General features: G+C 43.5%; 1 protein-coding gene across 5 annotated transcripts in view; it reads left to right on the forward strand.

The window, feature by feature from the left end:
• Window positions 1-19,136, forward strand: part of ints3 (integrator complex subunit 3) — a 169,234-nt gene that overhangs the window by 95,174 nt on the left and 54,924 nt on the right. For 3 of the 5 annotated variants that reach the window (XM_059980055.1, XM_059980050.1, XM_059980051.1), the window contains exons 16-18: window positions 10,551-10,680; window positions 11,551-11,577; window positions 18,189-18,243. In XM_059980055.1, coding sequence (XP_059836038.1) covers window positions 10,551-10,680; window positions 11,551-11,577; window positions 18,189-18,243 — 212 coding nt within the window. The remainder of the gene's footprint in view (window positions 1-10,550; window positions 10,681-11,550; window positions 11,578-18,188; window positions 18,244-19,136) is intronic. The other 2 variants (XM_059980054.1, XM_059980052.1) reach the window with 1 other exon arrangement.

A 19,136-nucleotide genomic window follows, 5' to 3' on the forward strand; every position in this document is an offset into this window, starting at 1 on the left:
GCTGCCTAGACTCTGCAGGGTAGCCGCTGAGTGGTGGCAACTTCTGGTCGCCTCCTTTCCTCAGTGTTTTGCTGATAGGCACACGACACCTCCAGAGGGTTCAGCAGTGAATCCGGGTGTCCCGGGCTCACTCCCTAGATGCCATTCACTCACTTGGGGGCCCAGATGGAATCCTTTCTCTTCATCCAGAGCCACTGACTACCCTTTTCAGCAGCTCTGGAGAGGTCTTTGACTGCTGGTCGGTGTGTCTTCTCTCACACTCCCAACTCCTGGAGCAGCCTTGATGCTGATGTGGCTCCAAATCCTCTGCAGCCTACTTCGACCGGTCGCACCCTTGCTTTCCAGCCACATTGCTGCAAATCGGCTACAGAAATTAAATGTGAATGATTGAAAAATAAATCTCGATGGTAAACAATAGTTACTGGATTGTTTTTCCAAAAGCCTTATGGTTTGCATGCACTCAGTGCCCACTTTATTAGGTACCTCCTGAGCGTATGTTCATGGTCTTCTGCTGCTGTAGCCCATCCACTTCAAGGTTAGAAATGTTGTGCATTGAGAAATGCTGTTCTGCATATCACTGTTGTAATGTGTGGGTATTTGAATTACTATTGCTTCCTGTTGGCTTGAACCAGTCTGGCCGTTCTCCTCTGACCTCTCATTAACAAGGAATTTTTACCCACAGAACTGCTGCTCACTGGATGTGGTTTTGTTTTTCACAGCAGTCAAGAGCAGGGGTTCCCACCTGGGGTCCACAGACACTTTGCTTAATGGTATTGGTCTGTGGCACAAAAAAAGGTTGGGAACCCCTTCTCTAGAGGCTGTTGTGTTTGAAATTCCCAAGAGATCAGCAGTTTCTGAAATACCCAAATGATCCCATCTGGCACCAACAATCATTCCACGGTCAAAGTCACTTAAATCACGTTTCTTCCTCTTGACCGTGTCTGCATGCTTTTATGCATTGAGTTGCTGCCACATGATTGGCTGATCATATACTCGCTTTAACGAGCAGCTGTACCTAATGAAGTGGCCGCTGAGCATATGTTCTTCAGGACAGGAAAGGGGCTGCAAGTGCTGGAAGACTGAAATCAAATTGGAAAGTTACTGAAGTAATCAGCAGGTGGTGCAGCATTTGTGGGGAGGGACATAGTTAATGTGTCTTGTTGATGATTTTTCTGTAGGATCTGAGAAGACTGACGTGCTTAAAATTGGGTAGAGTGAGCAAAAGGAACACCTGTGATAGGGTGGAGGTTGAGAGACAGTGGATGACGCAGATTGGTATTAACTGAAGGCTTACTGATGACAGCTAATCTTTCTGGAATGAGCCTCAGTAGAAGGAAAAGAGAGTTTAAAAAGAACACTTTGTCAATTCCAGCTGGGTTTTATTGTGAGAAGCAAACTGATGTCTGCCAATTCGCTGCACACGTACACACACAAAATGTTAGGAGAACTCAGCAGGTCGGACTGCATCAGTGAAGGAAAGTGAACAGTTGATATTTTGGGTCAAGACTTTTCATCAGGACTATCCCTTCTGACCTTCTCTTAAATTTCCACCAACTAATAAAGCATGAATTCAGACCCTTCAGTCCAACCAGTCTGTGTTGACCACAGTGCTCACCCTGTTAGTCCCAAATGCTTGCATTCAGCCCATATCCCCCAAAGCCCAGCTCTCCATGTACCTGTTAAAGTGCTTCTTAAATGAAACTATTGCATCTGCCTCAACCACTACCTCTGGCAATTTGTTCCATATACTCACCAGCCTGTGTGGGAAAAAGTTGCCCCTTGGGTCCTTTTAAATCTTTCCCCTCTCACTGTAAATCTAGGTTTGGTCTCCCCAGGGAAATGACAGTATAGGAACAGGCACTTCAGTCCACAATGTTGTACTGAACCCAGTATATTAGCAACTAAATGGCTAACTAAACTAATCCTACACAACATTCCTATCCTTCAATTTTCCTCACATTCATGTGTCTAAACATCTCTTAAAAATCCCTAATGTTTCTGGCTCTACCATTGCCTCAGGCAGCACATTCCAGGCACCGACTTCTCTACCCTTCACTTCTCCTTTAAAATTACCCTCTCTCACCTTAAGTGCATGCCCTCTAGTATTAGATATTTCAACCCTTGGAGAAAGATAACAATTGTCCACTCTATCTATGGTGCTCATAATCCGCTCAGCCTCCAACACTCCAGTGAAAACAACCCAAGTTTGCCCAAACTCTCGTTATAGCACCTGCCCTCTAATCTGGGTAAAATCTGAGTAAATCACTTATGTACCCTCTCCAAAAGTCTCATCATCCTTCATATAATAGAGTGACCAGAACTGTGCAATACTCCAGATGCGGCCTAACTAGAGTTTTATAAATCTGCAAAATAACTTTCCAACTTTTGAACTCAGTGCCTCAATTAATAAAATCAAGCATGCCATATGCTACCTTAAACACCCTGCCAACCTGTGTAGCCACTTTCAGGGAGCTAGGGACTAGAACTCCAATATCCCTTTGCTCATCAACACTTAAGGATCTTGCCCAGTGAACTTATCAAAGTGTAACACTTCCCATTTGACTGGGTTAAACTCCATTTGCCTTTTCTCATCCCATATCTGTAAATGATTTATATCCTGTTGTATTCTTTGCCAATCTTCTATGCTATCTCCATCATCACTGATCTGCACATTTACTAACCTACCCATCTACATTTTTATCCCTGTCAAACCCGAGGTCCCAGTACAGATTGTTGCAGAACATCACTAATTACAGACCTCTAGCTAGAATGTCCCTTCGACCAATCCCCTTGTCTTCTTTGGGTGAGCCAGTTCCAAATGACCAATTCGCCATAGATCCCGTGCATCTTAATCTCCTGGATGAGCCTCTCATGAGACCTTGTCAAATGCCTGACTAAAATCCCTGCACACAACATCCACAGCTCTACCTTCATCAATCACCCTTGTCGTCAAAAAAAATCAATCAAGTTAGTAAGACATAAATTTCCCTGCACACAGACATTCTGGCTCTTCCTGATTAGAATATGGTTTTTCAAGTACTCATAAATCCTATCCCTAAGAACTGCTGATGTGAGATCCTCTGATCTGTAGTTTTCAGGATTATCCCTAGTTCCCTTCTCGAACAATGGAACAACATTAGCTACTTGCTAGTCATTTGGGATGTTGCCTGTGGCTAAAGAGGACATGAAGATATTGGTCAATGCCTCAGAAATCTTTTCCCAAATCTTTTCTCTCTCAATAACCTGGGATATATCCCATCAGGTCCTGGGGACTTATCCACCTTAAGCAGCTGTGGAGGCCAAGACTTTAGGTATATTTAAAGCAGAGGTTGATAGATTCTTGATTGGTCAGGGCATGAAGGGACATGGGGAGAAAGCAGGAGATTGGGGCTGAGAGGGAAAATGGATCAGCTGTGATGGAATCGTGGAGCAGGCTCGATGGGCCAAATGGCCTAATTCTGCTCCTATGTCTTGTGTTCTTAATACTCTTCAAGAGACCCAACACTACCCCCTCTTTTACCTCATTGCCCCAGCATACCAATGTGTTCACCACTGATCTCCGTATCCTCCACATTTGTCTCCTTGGTAAATACTAATTTAAAGTACTCATTAAGGACCTCACCCACCTCCTCTGCATCCAAGTAGATGTTTTCTTCCCCTCCCACCCCCCCTATACTTGAGTGCTCTTACTCTCTCCCTAGTCATCCTCTTGTTCTTAAAGTATGTATAGAATGCCTTGGAATTCCCTTTAATCCTAATTTTCATGGCCCCTCCTGACTTTCCTAATTCCCTTCTTACAATTTAGAATTTACTTAAATCTTGCATCCATCCCATGACATGAGGGAGTAAAAATCTTTGCATTATGACTCCGTCACAATGTACAGACATGTGAATTTAAAAGCCTAATAGCTTGTAGAAAGAAGCTGTCCCGTAGCCTGTTGGTCCTGGCTTTAATACTGTGTTACTGATTGCCAGACAGAAGCAGCTGTAGTGGGTAACTGGTGTCCCTGATGATCTTCCTGGCCTTCTTTCTGCACATGCTGCTATGAATGTCCTCAGTCCTCAGTGGAGGGAACCACATCCAGAGATGCGTTGGGCTGTCTGTACCACTCTGCAGTGCCCAGCCATCAAGGTTGATGTAGTTCCTATGCCAGTTCTTGAGTTCTTTTCTAGATCATCAAGGGCTTCGTTTGATTGTAGCTTCTAAGCTTTACATACTTATCTTTTATCTACCTGACTAAATTTATAACTTCTGTTGAGATCTGAGGTTCTCTTACCTTACACATCCTTGTCTCTCACCTTCTGGCTGGAACATACCTGTTCTATACTCTGTCCAGTTGGTCTTTTAACATCCTCCACATGTTAGATGTGGACTTGCTCTAAAACAGCTGTTCCCAGTTAACTCCCCCTGTTATTTTTACACCTCTCCTTAATCTGCCTGCATATATCTGTTCCTCAATGTCTTTAATACAATTCCTTCAGAGTGATTGAGTTCTACCCATATAGGCTCAGTGCACAAGTACTCCAATTCTCCCCTCTGAATGCAGCTGTGATATTGCCTCCGATAAGTAGTGCAACTCTCCCATCTCTTTTACCTTTCTCTCAGTCTTTTCTAAAGCATCGAAACCCTGGGACATTAACCAGAGTCAGGTTTAATATCACAGTATATGTCATGAAATCTGTAACTTTACGGCAGGAGTGCAATGAAATACATGATAACTGTAGAGAAAAAAACTAAATTGCAGTAAGTATGTATGTGTGTGTATGTATACACACACACACACACACACACACACAGTGGCATGCTAAAATTTGAACACCCGTTCTCTGTTACTGTGAATAGTTAAATGAGTAGAAGACAAACTGATCTCCAAAAATCATAAAGTTAAAGATGAAACATTCTTTTCAACATTTTAAGGAAAATTAGTTTATTATTTTTGTTTTGAACAATTTTAGAGTGGGGGGAAAAAAGGAAAGGAGCATCATGTAAAAGTTTGGGCACACCAAGAGATTTGAGCTCTCAGATAATTTTTATCGAGGTCTCGGACCTTAACTAGCTTGTTAGGGCTATGGCTTGTTCACATTCATTGTTAGGAAAGGCCAGGTGATGCAAATTTCAAAGCTTTTTAAATACCCTGACTCCTCAAATCTTGTCCCAAAAATCAGCAGCCATGGGCTCCCCTAAGCAGCTGCCTAGCACTCTGAAAATTAAAATAAATGATGCCCACAAAGCAGGAGAAGATAGCAAAGCGTTTTCAGGTAGCTGTTTCCTCAGTTTGTAATGTAATTAAGAAATGGCAATTAACAGGAATGGTGAAGGTCAAGGTGAGGTCTGGAAGACCAAGAAAACTTTCTGAGAGAACTGTTCATAAGATTGCTAGAAAGGCAAATCGAAACCCCTGTTTGAGTGCAAAAGACCTTCAGGAAGATTTAGCAGACTCTGGAGTGGTGATACACTGTTCTACTGTGCAGTGACACCTGCACAAACATGACCTTCGTAGAAGAGTCATTAGAAGAAAACCTTTCCTGCATCCTCACCACAAAATTCAGTGTCAGAAGTTTGCAAAGGAACATCTAAACAAGCCTGATGCATTTTGGAAACAAGTCCTGTGAACTGATGAAGTTAAAATAGAACTTTTTGGCTGTAATGAGCAAAGGGAAGTTTGGAAAAAAAAAGAATTTCATGAAAAGAACACCTCTCCGACTGTTAAGCACAGGGGCAGATCGATCATGCTTTGGGCTCATGTTGCAGACAGCGGCACAGGAAACATTTCACTGGTAGAGGGAAGAATGAATTCAATTAAATACCAGCAAGTTCTGGAAGCAAACATCACACCATCTGTAAAAAAGCTGAAAATGAAGAGAGGATGGCTTCTACAACAGGATAATGATCCTAAACACACCTCAAAATCCACAATGGACTACCTCAAAAGGCACAGGCTGAAGGATTTGTCATGACTCTCACAGTCCCCGGACCTAAACATCATTGAAAATCTGTGGATAGACCTCAAAAGAACAGTGCATGCAAGACAGCCCAAGGATCTCACAGAACTAGAAGCCTTTTGCAAGGAAGAATGGGCGAAAATCCCCCAAACAAGAATTGAAAGTCTCTTAGCTAGCTACAGAAAGCATTTACAAGCTGTGATATTTGCCAAAGGGGGAGTTACTAAGTACTGACCATGCAGGGTGCCCAAACTTTTGCTTTGGGCCCTTTTCCTTTTGTGTTATTTTGAAACTGTAAAAGATGGAAATAAAAAAGTAATCTTGCTTAAAATATTAAAGAAACCTTTAAATTTATGCCTTTTGGTAATCAGTTCATCTTTTACTCACTTAGCTATTAACAGTAACAGAAATTTTGACCAGAGGTGCCCAAACTTTTGCATGCCACTGTATATATTGTATGTCTCTTAAATAGTTAAGTTAAAATAAGTTGAGCAAAAAAAGATAGAAATAAAAAAAGTAATGAGGTAGTCTTCATGGGTCCAATGTCCATTGAGGAATCAGATGGCAGGGGGGAAGAAGCTGTTCCTGAATCACTGAGTGTGTGCCTTCAAGCTTCTGTACTTCCATCCCAATGGTAACAATGAGAATGAGAAGATAGTATGTCCTGAGTGGTGGGGGTCCTTAATGATTGACACCATCTTCATAAGGCACTGCTCCCTGAAGATGTCTTGGATACAATGGGGGCTAGTATAGTGCTTGAAGCTTGCAGTAGTCACATCTCTTCCCCCACCCCCACCCCATACCAGACAGTGATGTAGTCACAGAATGCTCTCCATTTGTACAAGTTTTCAAGTGCTTTAGTTGACAAAGCAAATCTCAAACTCCTAATGAAATATAGCAGCTGCCTTGCCTTCTTTTCGGTTGCATCGATATGTTGCATCCAGGTTTGGTCCTTGGATATTGACTCCCAGGAACTTGAAATTGCTCACTCTGTCCACTTCTGATCACTCTGAAGATTGGTTTGTGTTCCCTCATCTTACCCTTTCTGAAGCACCCATTTCTGGCCCCCTCTCATCCAAGTCTCTGAAATTGTCATAACATCATAGTTGCATATATTGAGCCATGCTTAAGTTCGTCACCTTTATCCATAATTAAAATACATAAAATTCAAATTCCCTCCACTTTCTGACCTGGTGTTCAGGTTTCTATCCCCCTGCTAAACTAGTTTAAACCCTCCTGAGTTCCATTAATGAACTTCCTGGCTAGGATATTAGTTTAGTTGTACCCGTCCCTCCCTGACCCAGAAAAGGTTCCAATTATTGAAGAATCTGGAACCCAGACCCCTACACCAATTCCTCAGCCACTCATTCATCTGTACTATTATCCTATTCCTGCCCTGACTGGCACATGTTACTGGGAGTAATCCAGAGATCCTGCTATTCAGCCTTTTCCCTAACTCCCTATACTCACTGCACAGGACCCCCTTCCCCCTTTCTTCCTGCGTCATTGGTGCTAATGTGTACCATGACTCCCTCACCCTCCCTCTTGAGAATCTTTTACGGCCACTCTGAAACATCTTGGACCCTAGAACCCGGGAGGCAACACACTATCCTGGTATCTCTTTTGAAGCCACAGAATCTCCTGTCTGTCCCCCTAACTATAAAATCTCCTGTCACTGTCGCTCTACCTGATTTTACCCTTCCCTGCTGGCTTCAGAGCTGGCCACAGTGCCACTGGCCTGGCTGCTGTTGCTGTTGTGCCCTGATAGGTCATTCCTCCACACCCCCATCTGTATCCAAGCTTAATGCTGAGGAAAATGGCCACAGGGGAACCCTGCACTGACTGCTTATTCCCCTGGTGGTTAACCATCTATTTGAAGCCTTCACTTTGGGTGTGGCTACCTCTGTAAAAGTCTCTTCTATGAGGTTTTCAACCTTCCAGATGGTTCTGAGCACATCCAGCTACAGCTCCAGTTCTTTGATCTCGTCAGTCAAGAGCTGAAGTTGGATGCACTTCTTGTACCTGCAGTCATCTTGAAGGCCATTAGGTATCCTGAAATCTCTCATTTTACAGGAGGAGCAAACCACTGCCTTAACTACCATCTTGCCTACACTTGTTATACCTTTGGCTCTAACTTCTCAGGTTTAAGTTGTAGCCTCTGCCTGTTCTTGCTGAAGCCTGTTGAGCCAAAGCCTGACCACTCCAGCAATGGCTGCTTCACTTAAACTTCGCTTCTTTTTATCGGCCCTTGCTCAGTTACTAATAACCCAAGCAATCTCCTACTTCACAGACAAGTCCCAATGAGCTCCACTCGCTTTTTAAAACTGGCACGTAAAATCCACAAGGAACTGTCACCAATTTGCTCTACAATCTCCAGCTCCAAAGACCTTATCACTCAATTTTAAACATTTCTCTTAAGTCACCCCTCATTCTCCTGCCTTGCAACAAATAAAGTCCTAGCTTGGCCATCCTCTCTCTATAAGTCAGGTTTTTGAGTCCTGGCAATGTCCTTGTAATCTTTTCTGCACTCTTAGCTTTTTGGAAACACGAGCAAAGAAAATTAGTATCAAGTCCTATGGAACACATTTGCTAATAACTTTCATTCACAGCCTGGTATAGAGGCTGCAATGCACAGGATTGCAAGTGGCTACAGAAAGTTGTAGACTGCTGTCTCCTCCATCTCCCAGCCTCTGCCTTTGGCAGGGGTTCCCCACCCCACCCCACTGTCAATGAGCCCTTCAGCCCCTGCCCCCCCTTCTCTTCAACATACAAAGTCACTGGAGAGACACTGAATCTAGTGGATATAGAAATGTTATATTCAGCAAAAATGAGGAACAAGCATTATATTGAGACACCCTTGTAAGAAGAGGCCTGCTTCACCCACTATTATTGGCACTTTTATATGCTGAAGATCAAAGATAACAGCAGGCAAATCTACAGTTACAATGTATTCACAGTGCTTCCTTTGGATAATGTATAGTTTTTCAATGCATCCTTCTTCACACCCACACTCCAGACACCCAAACTGAATGTTAATCCCCACTGGCTCTCTCTCTGGATTTATGCCTATGCAGTTATCATGTTTCCTGGTTTGTAATCAACCCCAATTTGCAGCTCCGGGGGGGGCTTCTGTTCAGAGCTGCATTTTAAATTCAATCTGCGACCCACAGTCAAATCTGAAGATTGGTCGCTGGTGAAATTAATACTTGCTAAATACCCTAACTCCAGAATACGCCCTAACTGACACACTGCTTGGGCCTTCTGCCAGCTCCAGATCTTTTCATCTCTACTTGCTGACGAGACATTAACCTGCTCAACCACCAGTCCCTTCACCTATTGCAACCTAACCCCTCTCTGAATGCACTGCCCTCCACTCTCTCTACAAAAAAAAGCCCTGATGAAATATCGAAACGGCAACTTTTCATTTCCCTCCTTAGATGCTGCGTGACCTGCCTGACTGCCTCCAGAATTTTGGGTGTGTTGTTCCAGATTTCCCACATCTGCAGTCTCCCTCGTGTCTTGCCATTTGTTTGTGTTGGGATGACATTTTTATACAAGACATAGGGCTTGTGTGTGGATTTGTTTTTTTTTAAGATTTATACAGATGAAGTACCCTTTCATGTGGGATTCCTGCCCTGTCAGGCTAATACAAGTTCAGTCTCACCACTCATGCAGGATTTCAGACCAAAGCATCAGTAATTCCTTTGTACCCCCATAGATGCTGCTCGACCTGCTAAGTCGCTCCAGAACATTGTTTATTGAGTCTGGGTTAGCCTTATGGTAATTTAACCCTCTGCCACCATTACAGCCTTAAGAATGGCTGTTGAGGATGAACTGATTCATTCTGTTAAATTCGCACCTTTGACGTGCTTTGTGACGCGTTTTGTGTACAATGTGGAGTATTGTGTTCTGTTGTGGTCACCTCACAGGAAGGGTGTGGAAGCATTAGAGAGCGTGCAAAGGAATTTTGCCAAATGCTACTCTGGATTAGAGAGCATATCTTATGAGGAAAGGTTGAGAAAGCTAGGGCCTTTCTCTTTGGAGTGAAAGAAGATGAGGGGTGACTGGATGGAGGTGTATCAGATAAGAGTGGACTCCCAAAGACATTTTCCCAGTGTGGAAATGCTTGACACAAGAGGCATAGTTTTAAGGTGATTGGAGGGAGGTTCAGAGGGGATATCAGAAATTTTTACAGTTACGTAGGTGCGTGTGGGGGTGGTGTAGAGGCAGATACGTTAGGGACATTTAAGACCATAAGACACGAGCAGAATTAGGCCACTTGGCCCATCGAGTCTGCTCCTTTTTTTCCCCTCCTCCTCAGCCCTACTCCCTGGCCTTCTCCCTGTAACCTTCGGTGCCATGGCCAGTCAAGAACCTTTCAATCTCCGCTTTAGATACACCCAACAACCTGGCCTCCACAGCTGCTTCTGGCAACAGATTCCAAATTTTAAGTGACTCATAGATAAATGGATGGAAGAAAAAATGATGAGTATGCAGGAGGAAAGCGTTAGATTGATCTTAGAGTAGGTTAAAAGCTCAGCACAAGATTGTAAGCTGAATACTGTGCTATGCTGTTGTATGATCTATGATCTATGTTCATCTTAAAGGGAAGAAGCGTGAATTCCGATTTCATCCAATTAAAGAAGCTGTTGTGGAGGAGCCTGTCAATATCACACCCTACTTGGACCAGCTGGATGAAGCACTGAGGGAAAAGGTGTTACTCATTCAGAAAGGACGGTATGGAGACAAAGTTTTGCGGGGTTGCTTAAGGCATTTCTTTTCCAGGAAGGGTATAGTTCCAGATCCTGAGCGGGGCAGTCTGTCTGGTTCAGTTCAGTTCACTGCTGTCCCGTTTCCTGCCTGATCCCACAGTTCCTGTTGTGTTGTGTTGTTTATAAATTTTATCAATCAGTTTGCCTTCCTGTCTGATCCTGTGTAGTTGCGATGGTTCGTATTCCACATGGTGGCATTCCCTGACAGATACCAGCACCTTATCGCGGTGAAATAAATGTGCTGAAGTTGATTATGTTTGGTAGAAAAAGAGAATGTATCGCAACCACAATCCTGCAAACCCCCCACCCCCACATCAGGGCCCTCGCCGTGTCTTGGCGCTCAGGGACAGCGGGGCCCACTCCAGGTTCTGGTCTTGAGACAATGGGGCCAGGTACTGATCTCTCTGAGCAGGACACGATAGGAGAATCAACTTAACTGTTGTGCTCAGTCCTGTACAGTATTTGGCCCATGACTCTCTGCCTTGAAAAAGTGCTGGAGTCGCTGTGCTGATATGAAGACTGGTTTGGATTGAGTAGTCGAAGGATGCAGGTGGGCGAGTAGCGGAGAGAGCCATATCTGTGGTTGGATATTGCGTTGGCCACTCTCCAGGAGGGTGGCAAGCTAGCAGCCGGTTCTGGGGTGTGCGCACCCACTTCCATTGTAGGCTCCAGTTTGGCCAGGACACTCATGAAACGCGGGGTCCCAGTACACAGGTCTGAAAAGTCAGGGAGCAGATAATTGTGACTGAAGATGTTGCAATTGAATCGACTCAATGGTGACTAACCTTTTTTTGCTTCCTGTCACCCACCAAACCTGCCCACCTCATCCCTACAGAGAGGAAGATAACGACAACTATCGCACGTAAGAACTTTACCATTGGTCACCTTTTCTCCTGTGCTGTACTGTGAAAGATCAAACCCCCCCCCAGGGCAGGACGAGGTGGAGAGGGATTTAAGTGAAGGTTGCTGGTCTTGGTAGCAGTTCCAGACGTCTGAGTTGAGATAGATCGATCTAGTGTTAGGCAAAGATTCTCTCTGTGCCTTCCATGTTCCTTGGTCTAGGAGGGAGAGCTTTGGCCAGGGGTTGAGGTTTGAAATATCAACTTCAGGGGGGCTAATCCAGGGGAGATTTGTTTACACCTTCACGTTTTATAATTACTTTGGCAATGGAAATGTGACTGAGATGGCTGCAGTTTGAAAGGATGAACCCTTAGATTAGTTTACAGCCTATGACTCACTACGGAGAATCTGTTATTCTAGATATAAACTCCGCAAATCCATTGATTCAATTCCAGCTTGTAACTCACTACTAGGTATATGTTATTCTGGACATGAACCTGATGAACCCCTCGATTAGTTTCTAGCCTATAACTCACTGCAGGGTATGTGTTGTTCTGCATATAAACCTTGTGAACCCCGCAATCTAATATGTTTGTTTGTGTATTTATTTAACAATACAGCATAGAGTCAGCCATTCCGGCCCTTTGAACCACTCTGCCACAATCCCGGTTAACCCTAACCTAATCACAGGACAATTTACAATGTCCAATGAGCCTACCCAGTACATGTTTGGACTGTGGGAGGAAACCGGAGCACCTGGGGAAAACTTGTGCATTCCAAGAGGAGGATGTACAGAGCCTCCTTACAGATCGGTGCTGGAATTGAACTCCAATCTCCAGTACGCAGTGAGCTGTAATTGCGTTGTGCTAACTGTTATGTTACAGTGGCGTATCCAGCCTGGAACTCATTAATAGGTATATATTGTTTTAAGTATAAACCTCTATAGCTGGGGCATGGTAGTGTCATAGAAACATAGAAAATAGGTGCAGGAGTAGGCCATTCGGTCTTTTGAGCCTGCACCGCCATTCAGTATGATCATGGCTGATCATCCAACTCAGAACCCCGTGCCTGCTTTCTCTCCTTACCCCCTGATCCCTTTAGCCACAAGGGCCATATCTAATTCTCTCTTAAATATAGCCAATGAACTGGCCTCAACTGTTTCCTGTGGCAGAGAATTCCACAGATTCACCACTCTCTGTGTGAAGAAGTTTTTCCTCATTTCTGTCCTAAAAGGTTTCCCCTTTGTCCTTAAACTGTGACCCCTTGTTCTTGACTTCCCTCAACATCGGAAACAATCTTCCTGCAACTAGCCTGACAATCCCTTTAGAATTTTATACATTTCAATAAGATCCCCCCTCAATCTTTTAAATTCCAGCGAGTATAAGCCTAGTCAATCCAGTCTTTCTTCATATGAAAGTCCTGCCATCCCAGGAATCAATCTGGTGAACCTTTGTACTCCCTCTATTGCAAGAATGTCTTTCCTCGATTAGGGGACCAAAACTGCACACAATACTCCAGGTGTGATCTCACCAAGGCCTTGTATAACTGCAGTAGAACCTCCCTGTTCCTGTACCCGAATCCTCTTACTATGAATGCCAACATACCATTTGCCTTTTTCACCACCTGCTGTACCTGCATGCCCACTTTCACTGACTGGTGTACAATGACACCCAGGTCTCGTTGCATCTCCCCTTTTCCTAATCGGCCACCATTCAGATAATAATCTGTTTTCCTGTTCTTGCAACCAAAGTGGAAAACCTCACTTTTATCCACGTTAAATTGCATCTGCCATGAATTTGCCCACCCACCTAACCTATCCAAGTCACCCTGCATCCTCTTAGCATCCTCCTCATGGCTAACACCGCCGCCCAGCTTCGTGTCATCTGCAAACTTGGTAATGCCTTACAGCTACAGCGATCACGCTTCTATTCTGCTGCTGTCTGTAAGGAGTTTGTACCTATCCCCTTGTGATCGCATGGGTTTCCTCCAGATGCTCCACTTCCCTCCCACATTCCAAAGTAGTTAGGGTTAGTAAGTTGTGGGCATGTTACATTGGCCAGAAACATGATAACACTTGTGGGCTGCCCCCCGGCACATATTTGGATTGTGTTGGTTGTTGGCACAAAACAACACATTTTAATGTTTTGACATTTTTGTGACAAATAATGCTAATCTTTGAGCCCCTCAATTAAAATCCAGCCTGTAATTCACTACAGGGTATGTGTTCGATAAATAAACCTCTCAAACCCCTCAATTCGAATTCAGCCTTTGCTTTTCGAAATATAAATCTCCCAGTAGCCTTAAGCCTGTAACTCTTCCTGGTATTTGTTGTTTTGTATTTAAATGCACCAGACCTAATGGTTAGGTGCAAGCCTGTAACTTTGAGAAAACAGTTACTTTATATGATTCCCAAGCCTGCCTCTGTGAACCCCTTGATTCTAGGGTTTCCATGCGTTGTCACACAATATCTAAACTTAGTTAGCTTCTAGTCCACTTTTTCCTATGTGGTCTGCAGAGGCAAAAGTAATTGTGAGATTGTGCTTGAGGGGGTGTTGCAGTCACCATTCTGATCCAGTGAAGTCCAGATGATGTCAGTTTCCCTCTTAGACTGGAATGAAGAAAGGACAGCTCCGTATTCCAGAGTCAGGTTGGTGAGCATCTTGGAGAGGCAACCCCTAGGAGGTGACGTTGCTCCTGTCCTGTGGAAGGTTGCTGCAGTACTTTTTGCAGATGGTGTAGATGGGGTGGGCTAGTCAATGTCTTACTTAGGTTGTTGGCAGGTTACCAGTCAAGGCTACTTGATTTCTGCATATTTATTTAGCCCAACGAGTCACACCAACCAGCAATGCACCTATTTAATCCTAGCCTAATCACAGGACAAATTACAATAACCAATTAATCTACTGACCATTACGTATTGGCATTGTGGGACGGAACCGGAGGAAACTCTCACTCCTTACCGACAGCGCCGGAACTGAATTCTGAACTCCAATGTCCTGAGCTGTAGTACTGTCATGCTAACTGCTACACCACTGTGGATGAGATCATTCAGCCCTTTCAGTCTGTGCCAGCTCACAGAACAATCCCCTTCCCCTGCTGATTTTCTACATAACCTAGTTTCCCCACATTCCCATCCATTCACTCACACAGTCAGATCAATATATAGCAGCCAATTAATATTTCTTTCTTTATTTTTTCTTTTTATTGAGGGATACAGCACTGTTACAAGAGATCCCACGCGGCCCAATTACACTTGTGCGACCAATTAACCTACTAACCCTTATGGCTCATCTTGGGAGGATGGGTAGAGTGACTTGGTCACAGAGAGCCTGTGCAAACTCCACACAGTGAACTGTGGGAGCTGAGGCACCTTTTCTACTAGCTGCACTAGTGTGCCACCATTAGTTGGTAAATTGGTTTATTATTGTCGCATGTATTGAGGTACAGTGAAAATCTTTGTTTTGCATGCCATCCATACAGATTGTGTAATCATATTGGTACATGGAAGTAGTACAAGGGAAAAGCAATAGCAATGCTGACTGATTCATTGCACTTGCAGAGAAAGTACAGTTACTTAAGCCCTTCATCCCAGTTGGGATAAGCCAACAGCAGCTCGGCAGAATCCGCTCAAGTTCAGTTTTATTGCTATCTGACTGTACTTATATACAACTAAATGAATCAAGTGTTTTTCTGGACCACAGTGCACCCACAATACATATATCACACACACAGCATAAATAACTTGTAATTCAAAATGCCTGTGGAGTGCACACACAGGTAAATAGTGAATAGCTCTGCTGTCCTGGTGATCTGATCTCGGTCAGGCCAGGATATTCATTAGTCTCACAGTCTGAGGGAAGAAGCATTCCTAGTCCTGATGCTCCTGTAACTCACTCTTGATGGTAGTGGATCAGAGAGATTATTGGTTTGGTGGCCCCTTTGTATGCAGTGCTCCTGGTAAATGTCCTGGGCCGGTCTTCTTTCCTCTCCCATGCGTGAGGTCTTTGTAGCTTCTGTTGGTGTTTCTGTAGCCCTGGATTTTTACTGGATGGGGTTGCTAGCCCAGTGCCTAACCCTCCTCCTTTTGGTTTTGGACCCTGCCTGGTGGAATTGGAAAATGCAGTGCAGACAGATAATGGTGCATGGACATGATAGGTAGGTTATGATGTATCCTGGACTTATCCTGGAGGTGTCGAGCTTTACTCACAGAGCTGGCTGGTGCTGATATCTTTTTTTTTAAATCCCTCCTGAGAGTTATATTCTAATAATGCTTATAAGTGGCCCCCACAATGATGACAGCAGACTGGACGGATTGGCTGAATTGTGCATGTTGAGTTCAAAATGCGGAGTTTAGCTGAGCAGCTGAGAATTGGGAGTTTGAACATGCGGACTGGGATCCACCCCTTTGGTTTATTGTCATTCAGCCGTATTCATGTATACCAACCAAACGAAATAACATTCCTCCGGACCAAGGTGCAATACAAATAACTCACACATAGCACATAAAACAATTTTACCACAAATAAATTAACATAATAAGGTGCATTTATGATACAAGTTTAAGAAATAACCAGTATAACACTACTGACATTTTATACATGATGAGACCTGGGTGGTGGCAGGGAGTTCAGTAGTCAGTGAGGTCTTCTCTGGGCAAAGAAGCTGTTTTCCACCCTAATATCTCAGACTCCCATGAAATATGGTAGGGAATCCCTAGAATTCTGTACTTGTGGAGGGTATATCATTTGGGTTATCTAAAGAAAATGTATATGGGTGTTTTGAAAGATTGGGGAACTGCCACTGTTCAAGTTCATTGTTGTAGCTAAGCACAACGTATAAATGCCATGAAAGTAGAAGAGCCTAGGACCAGAGGGCACAGCCTCAGAATATATGTCCCTTTAGAACAGAGATGAGGAGGAATTTCTTTAGTCAGAGGCTGGTGAATCTGTGGCGGCGGCCATTACTAAGAATCCCATCATCCAGGACATGCCCTCTTCTCTTTGCTACCATCAGGAAGGAGGTACAGAAGCCTGATGCACACACTCAGCAATTCAGAAACACTTTCTTCCCCTCTGCCATCCAATTCCTAAATGGACATTGAACCCATGAATACTACCTCACTTTTTATATTATTTCTGTTTCTGCACTATTTTTAATTTAACTATTTGATATACATATATACTTGTAAATAAGTTACAGTATTTTTTTTCTGTATTATGTATTGCATTGCACTGCTGCCATCAAGTTAACAAATTTCATAGCTTATGCCAGTGATATTAAACCTGATTCTGACTGTGGAGGCCGAGTGGTTGGGTATATTTAAAGCGGAGGCTGATAGTTTCTTCATTATTAAGGGTTTCAAAGATTACAGGGAGAAGGCAGGAGAATGAGGTCGAGAGGGATAATAGATCAGCCATGAATGAATGTCAGAGCAGATTCGATAGGCCAAATAGACAATAGGTGCAGGAGCAGGCCATTCAGTCCGAGCCAGCACCACCATTCAATGTGATCATAGCTGATCATCCACAATCAGTACCCCGTTCCTGCCTTCTCCCCATATCCCTTGACTTTGCTATCTTTAAGAGCTCTATCTAACTCTTTCTTGAAAGCATCCAGAGGACTGGCCTCCACTGCCTTCTGAGGCAGAGCATTCCATAGATCCACAACTCTCTGGGTGAAAAAGTTTTTTCTGAACTCTGTTCTAAATGGCCCACCCCTTATTCTTAAACTGTGGCCTCTGGTTCTGGACTCCCTCAACATCAGGAACGTTTCCTGCCTCGAGAGTGTCCAATCCCTTAATAATCTTATATGTTTCAATCAGATCCCTTCTCATCCTTCTAAATTCCAGTGTATACAAGCCCATTCGCTCCAATCTTTCAACTTTTCTTGGCCCGATTCTGCTGCTTTGTCTTATGGTTCTAAAATTAACCTTCTGTTGCAACACAGTACATTACAGACGTGACAAAAGAATCACAATTAGATTTATTATCACTGATTTATGATGTAAAATTTGTTGTTTTGTGGCAGTACAGTGCAAAAACATAAAAGTAGTATAAATTATAAAATAAGTTTTGTAAAAAGAAACTTAACATAAACTTAAACAATATAATTTTACATAAAGGACGATGATTATCTGAAATAATCTGAATGTGGTTTATTATTATTATTAACAGTTGCCAATAAATTTGTTGTTTTATTTGAAATTTGTCTTATTAAGTTACGATAAGAAATAGGTACTAGGGAAAAAAGAGCAAAATAATGAAATAGGGTTCATATGCTGTCCAGAAATCTGAACAAGGGAAGAAGCTCTTGCTAAAGTTTGGTTCTTGAGGCTCCTATACCCCCTGGTGAGCTGCCAGAGGTGCTAGAAGCAGGTACTGTAATAATGTTTAAAAAGTACTTGGATGGGGAATGTGTTGAGGGATGTGAACCATACACAGACAAGTGGGATTGATGTAGGTGGGCATCGCAGTCGGCACAGATGAGATAAATGTTATCCGATTCTGCCAAGAAAAGGAGAGGCCTAGGGCAGAGCAGCCATCAGGATATTGAATAGTGGCCTTGAATGATCACCTCCTGCTTCAGTTTGCTTGCACTCTCGCTGATTTGTTCTGTTTTCTCACTCCCTTTCAGTGACACGGAGATTCAGTGTGAAATAATGCAGGAAATTGTGGACATGATACTGGAGGTAAGCATTCAAAGTACCCCCTTGTAATCCTGTATCACCGCAGGTCAGTAGACTTATAGAAGCATTGAGTTATAAATTATGAGATAGGGCTCTTTGGCCCATCTGGTTCATGCCAACCAAGATGCATTATCTAAGCTAGTCTCATTGGCCCATAACTTTCTAAACCATGTACCTGCCCAACTGTCTTTTAAATTTTGTTAATTGTATTTCCCTTAACCACTTACACTGGCACTCATTCCATATTGTGTTTTTTCTTCAAAGGTTGCCCCTCAAGTTTTTATTAAATCTTTGCCCCTTGTCCTAAATCTGTGCCTTCTAGTTCTTGATTTTGCAGAGCTGTGAAAAGACTGCATTCACCCCACCTCGGCCCCTATAACCTTACACACCTCTACCAGACATCACTCAGTCTCTCAAGTCCTGCCAACATTCTTGTAAATCTTCATTGTGCTCTTTCTAATTTAATAGGCTCTTTTCTATAGCAAGGTGACTGAAACTAAACTCCTCTCGTCCCCTTCCCTACTGAGGGTGAGTAAGTGAAAGTGGCTATTTCTTCCAGGGTTACGAGGAATGTCAGTGAATCATAGACTGGTGTAGCACACAAGGAGACTGTTGAGCCTATCTTGTCCATGCTGGCTCTCCTCCAGAGCTTCTCCAAATTCTCAATAGGATTCAGAGAGCAGTGTTTGAAATCAGGAATGGTTAAATAAATTACGCAAGGAGGAAGAAGGGGAGGTGACCAGCTCCAATGGTAAAGAGGCCCTCCCCACCACTGAGTACATTTACATGGTGCACTGCCACAAGAAAGCATCCATCATCCAGGCCATAACCCCTTCTCGCTGCTACCATCAGGCAGCAAGTACAGAAGCTTTCACATTACCAGGTTCAGGAACAGT

The sequence above is a fragment of the Hypanus sabinus genome, chromosome 9, assembly GCF_030144855.1.
Source record: "Hypanus sabinus isolate sHypSab1 chromosome 9, sHypSab1.hap1, whole genome shotgun sequence".
NCBI classification, from domain to species: Eukaryota; Metazoa; Chordata; class Chondrichthyes; order Myliobatiformes; family Dasyatidae; genus Hypanus; species Hypanus sabinus.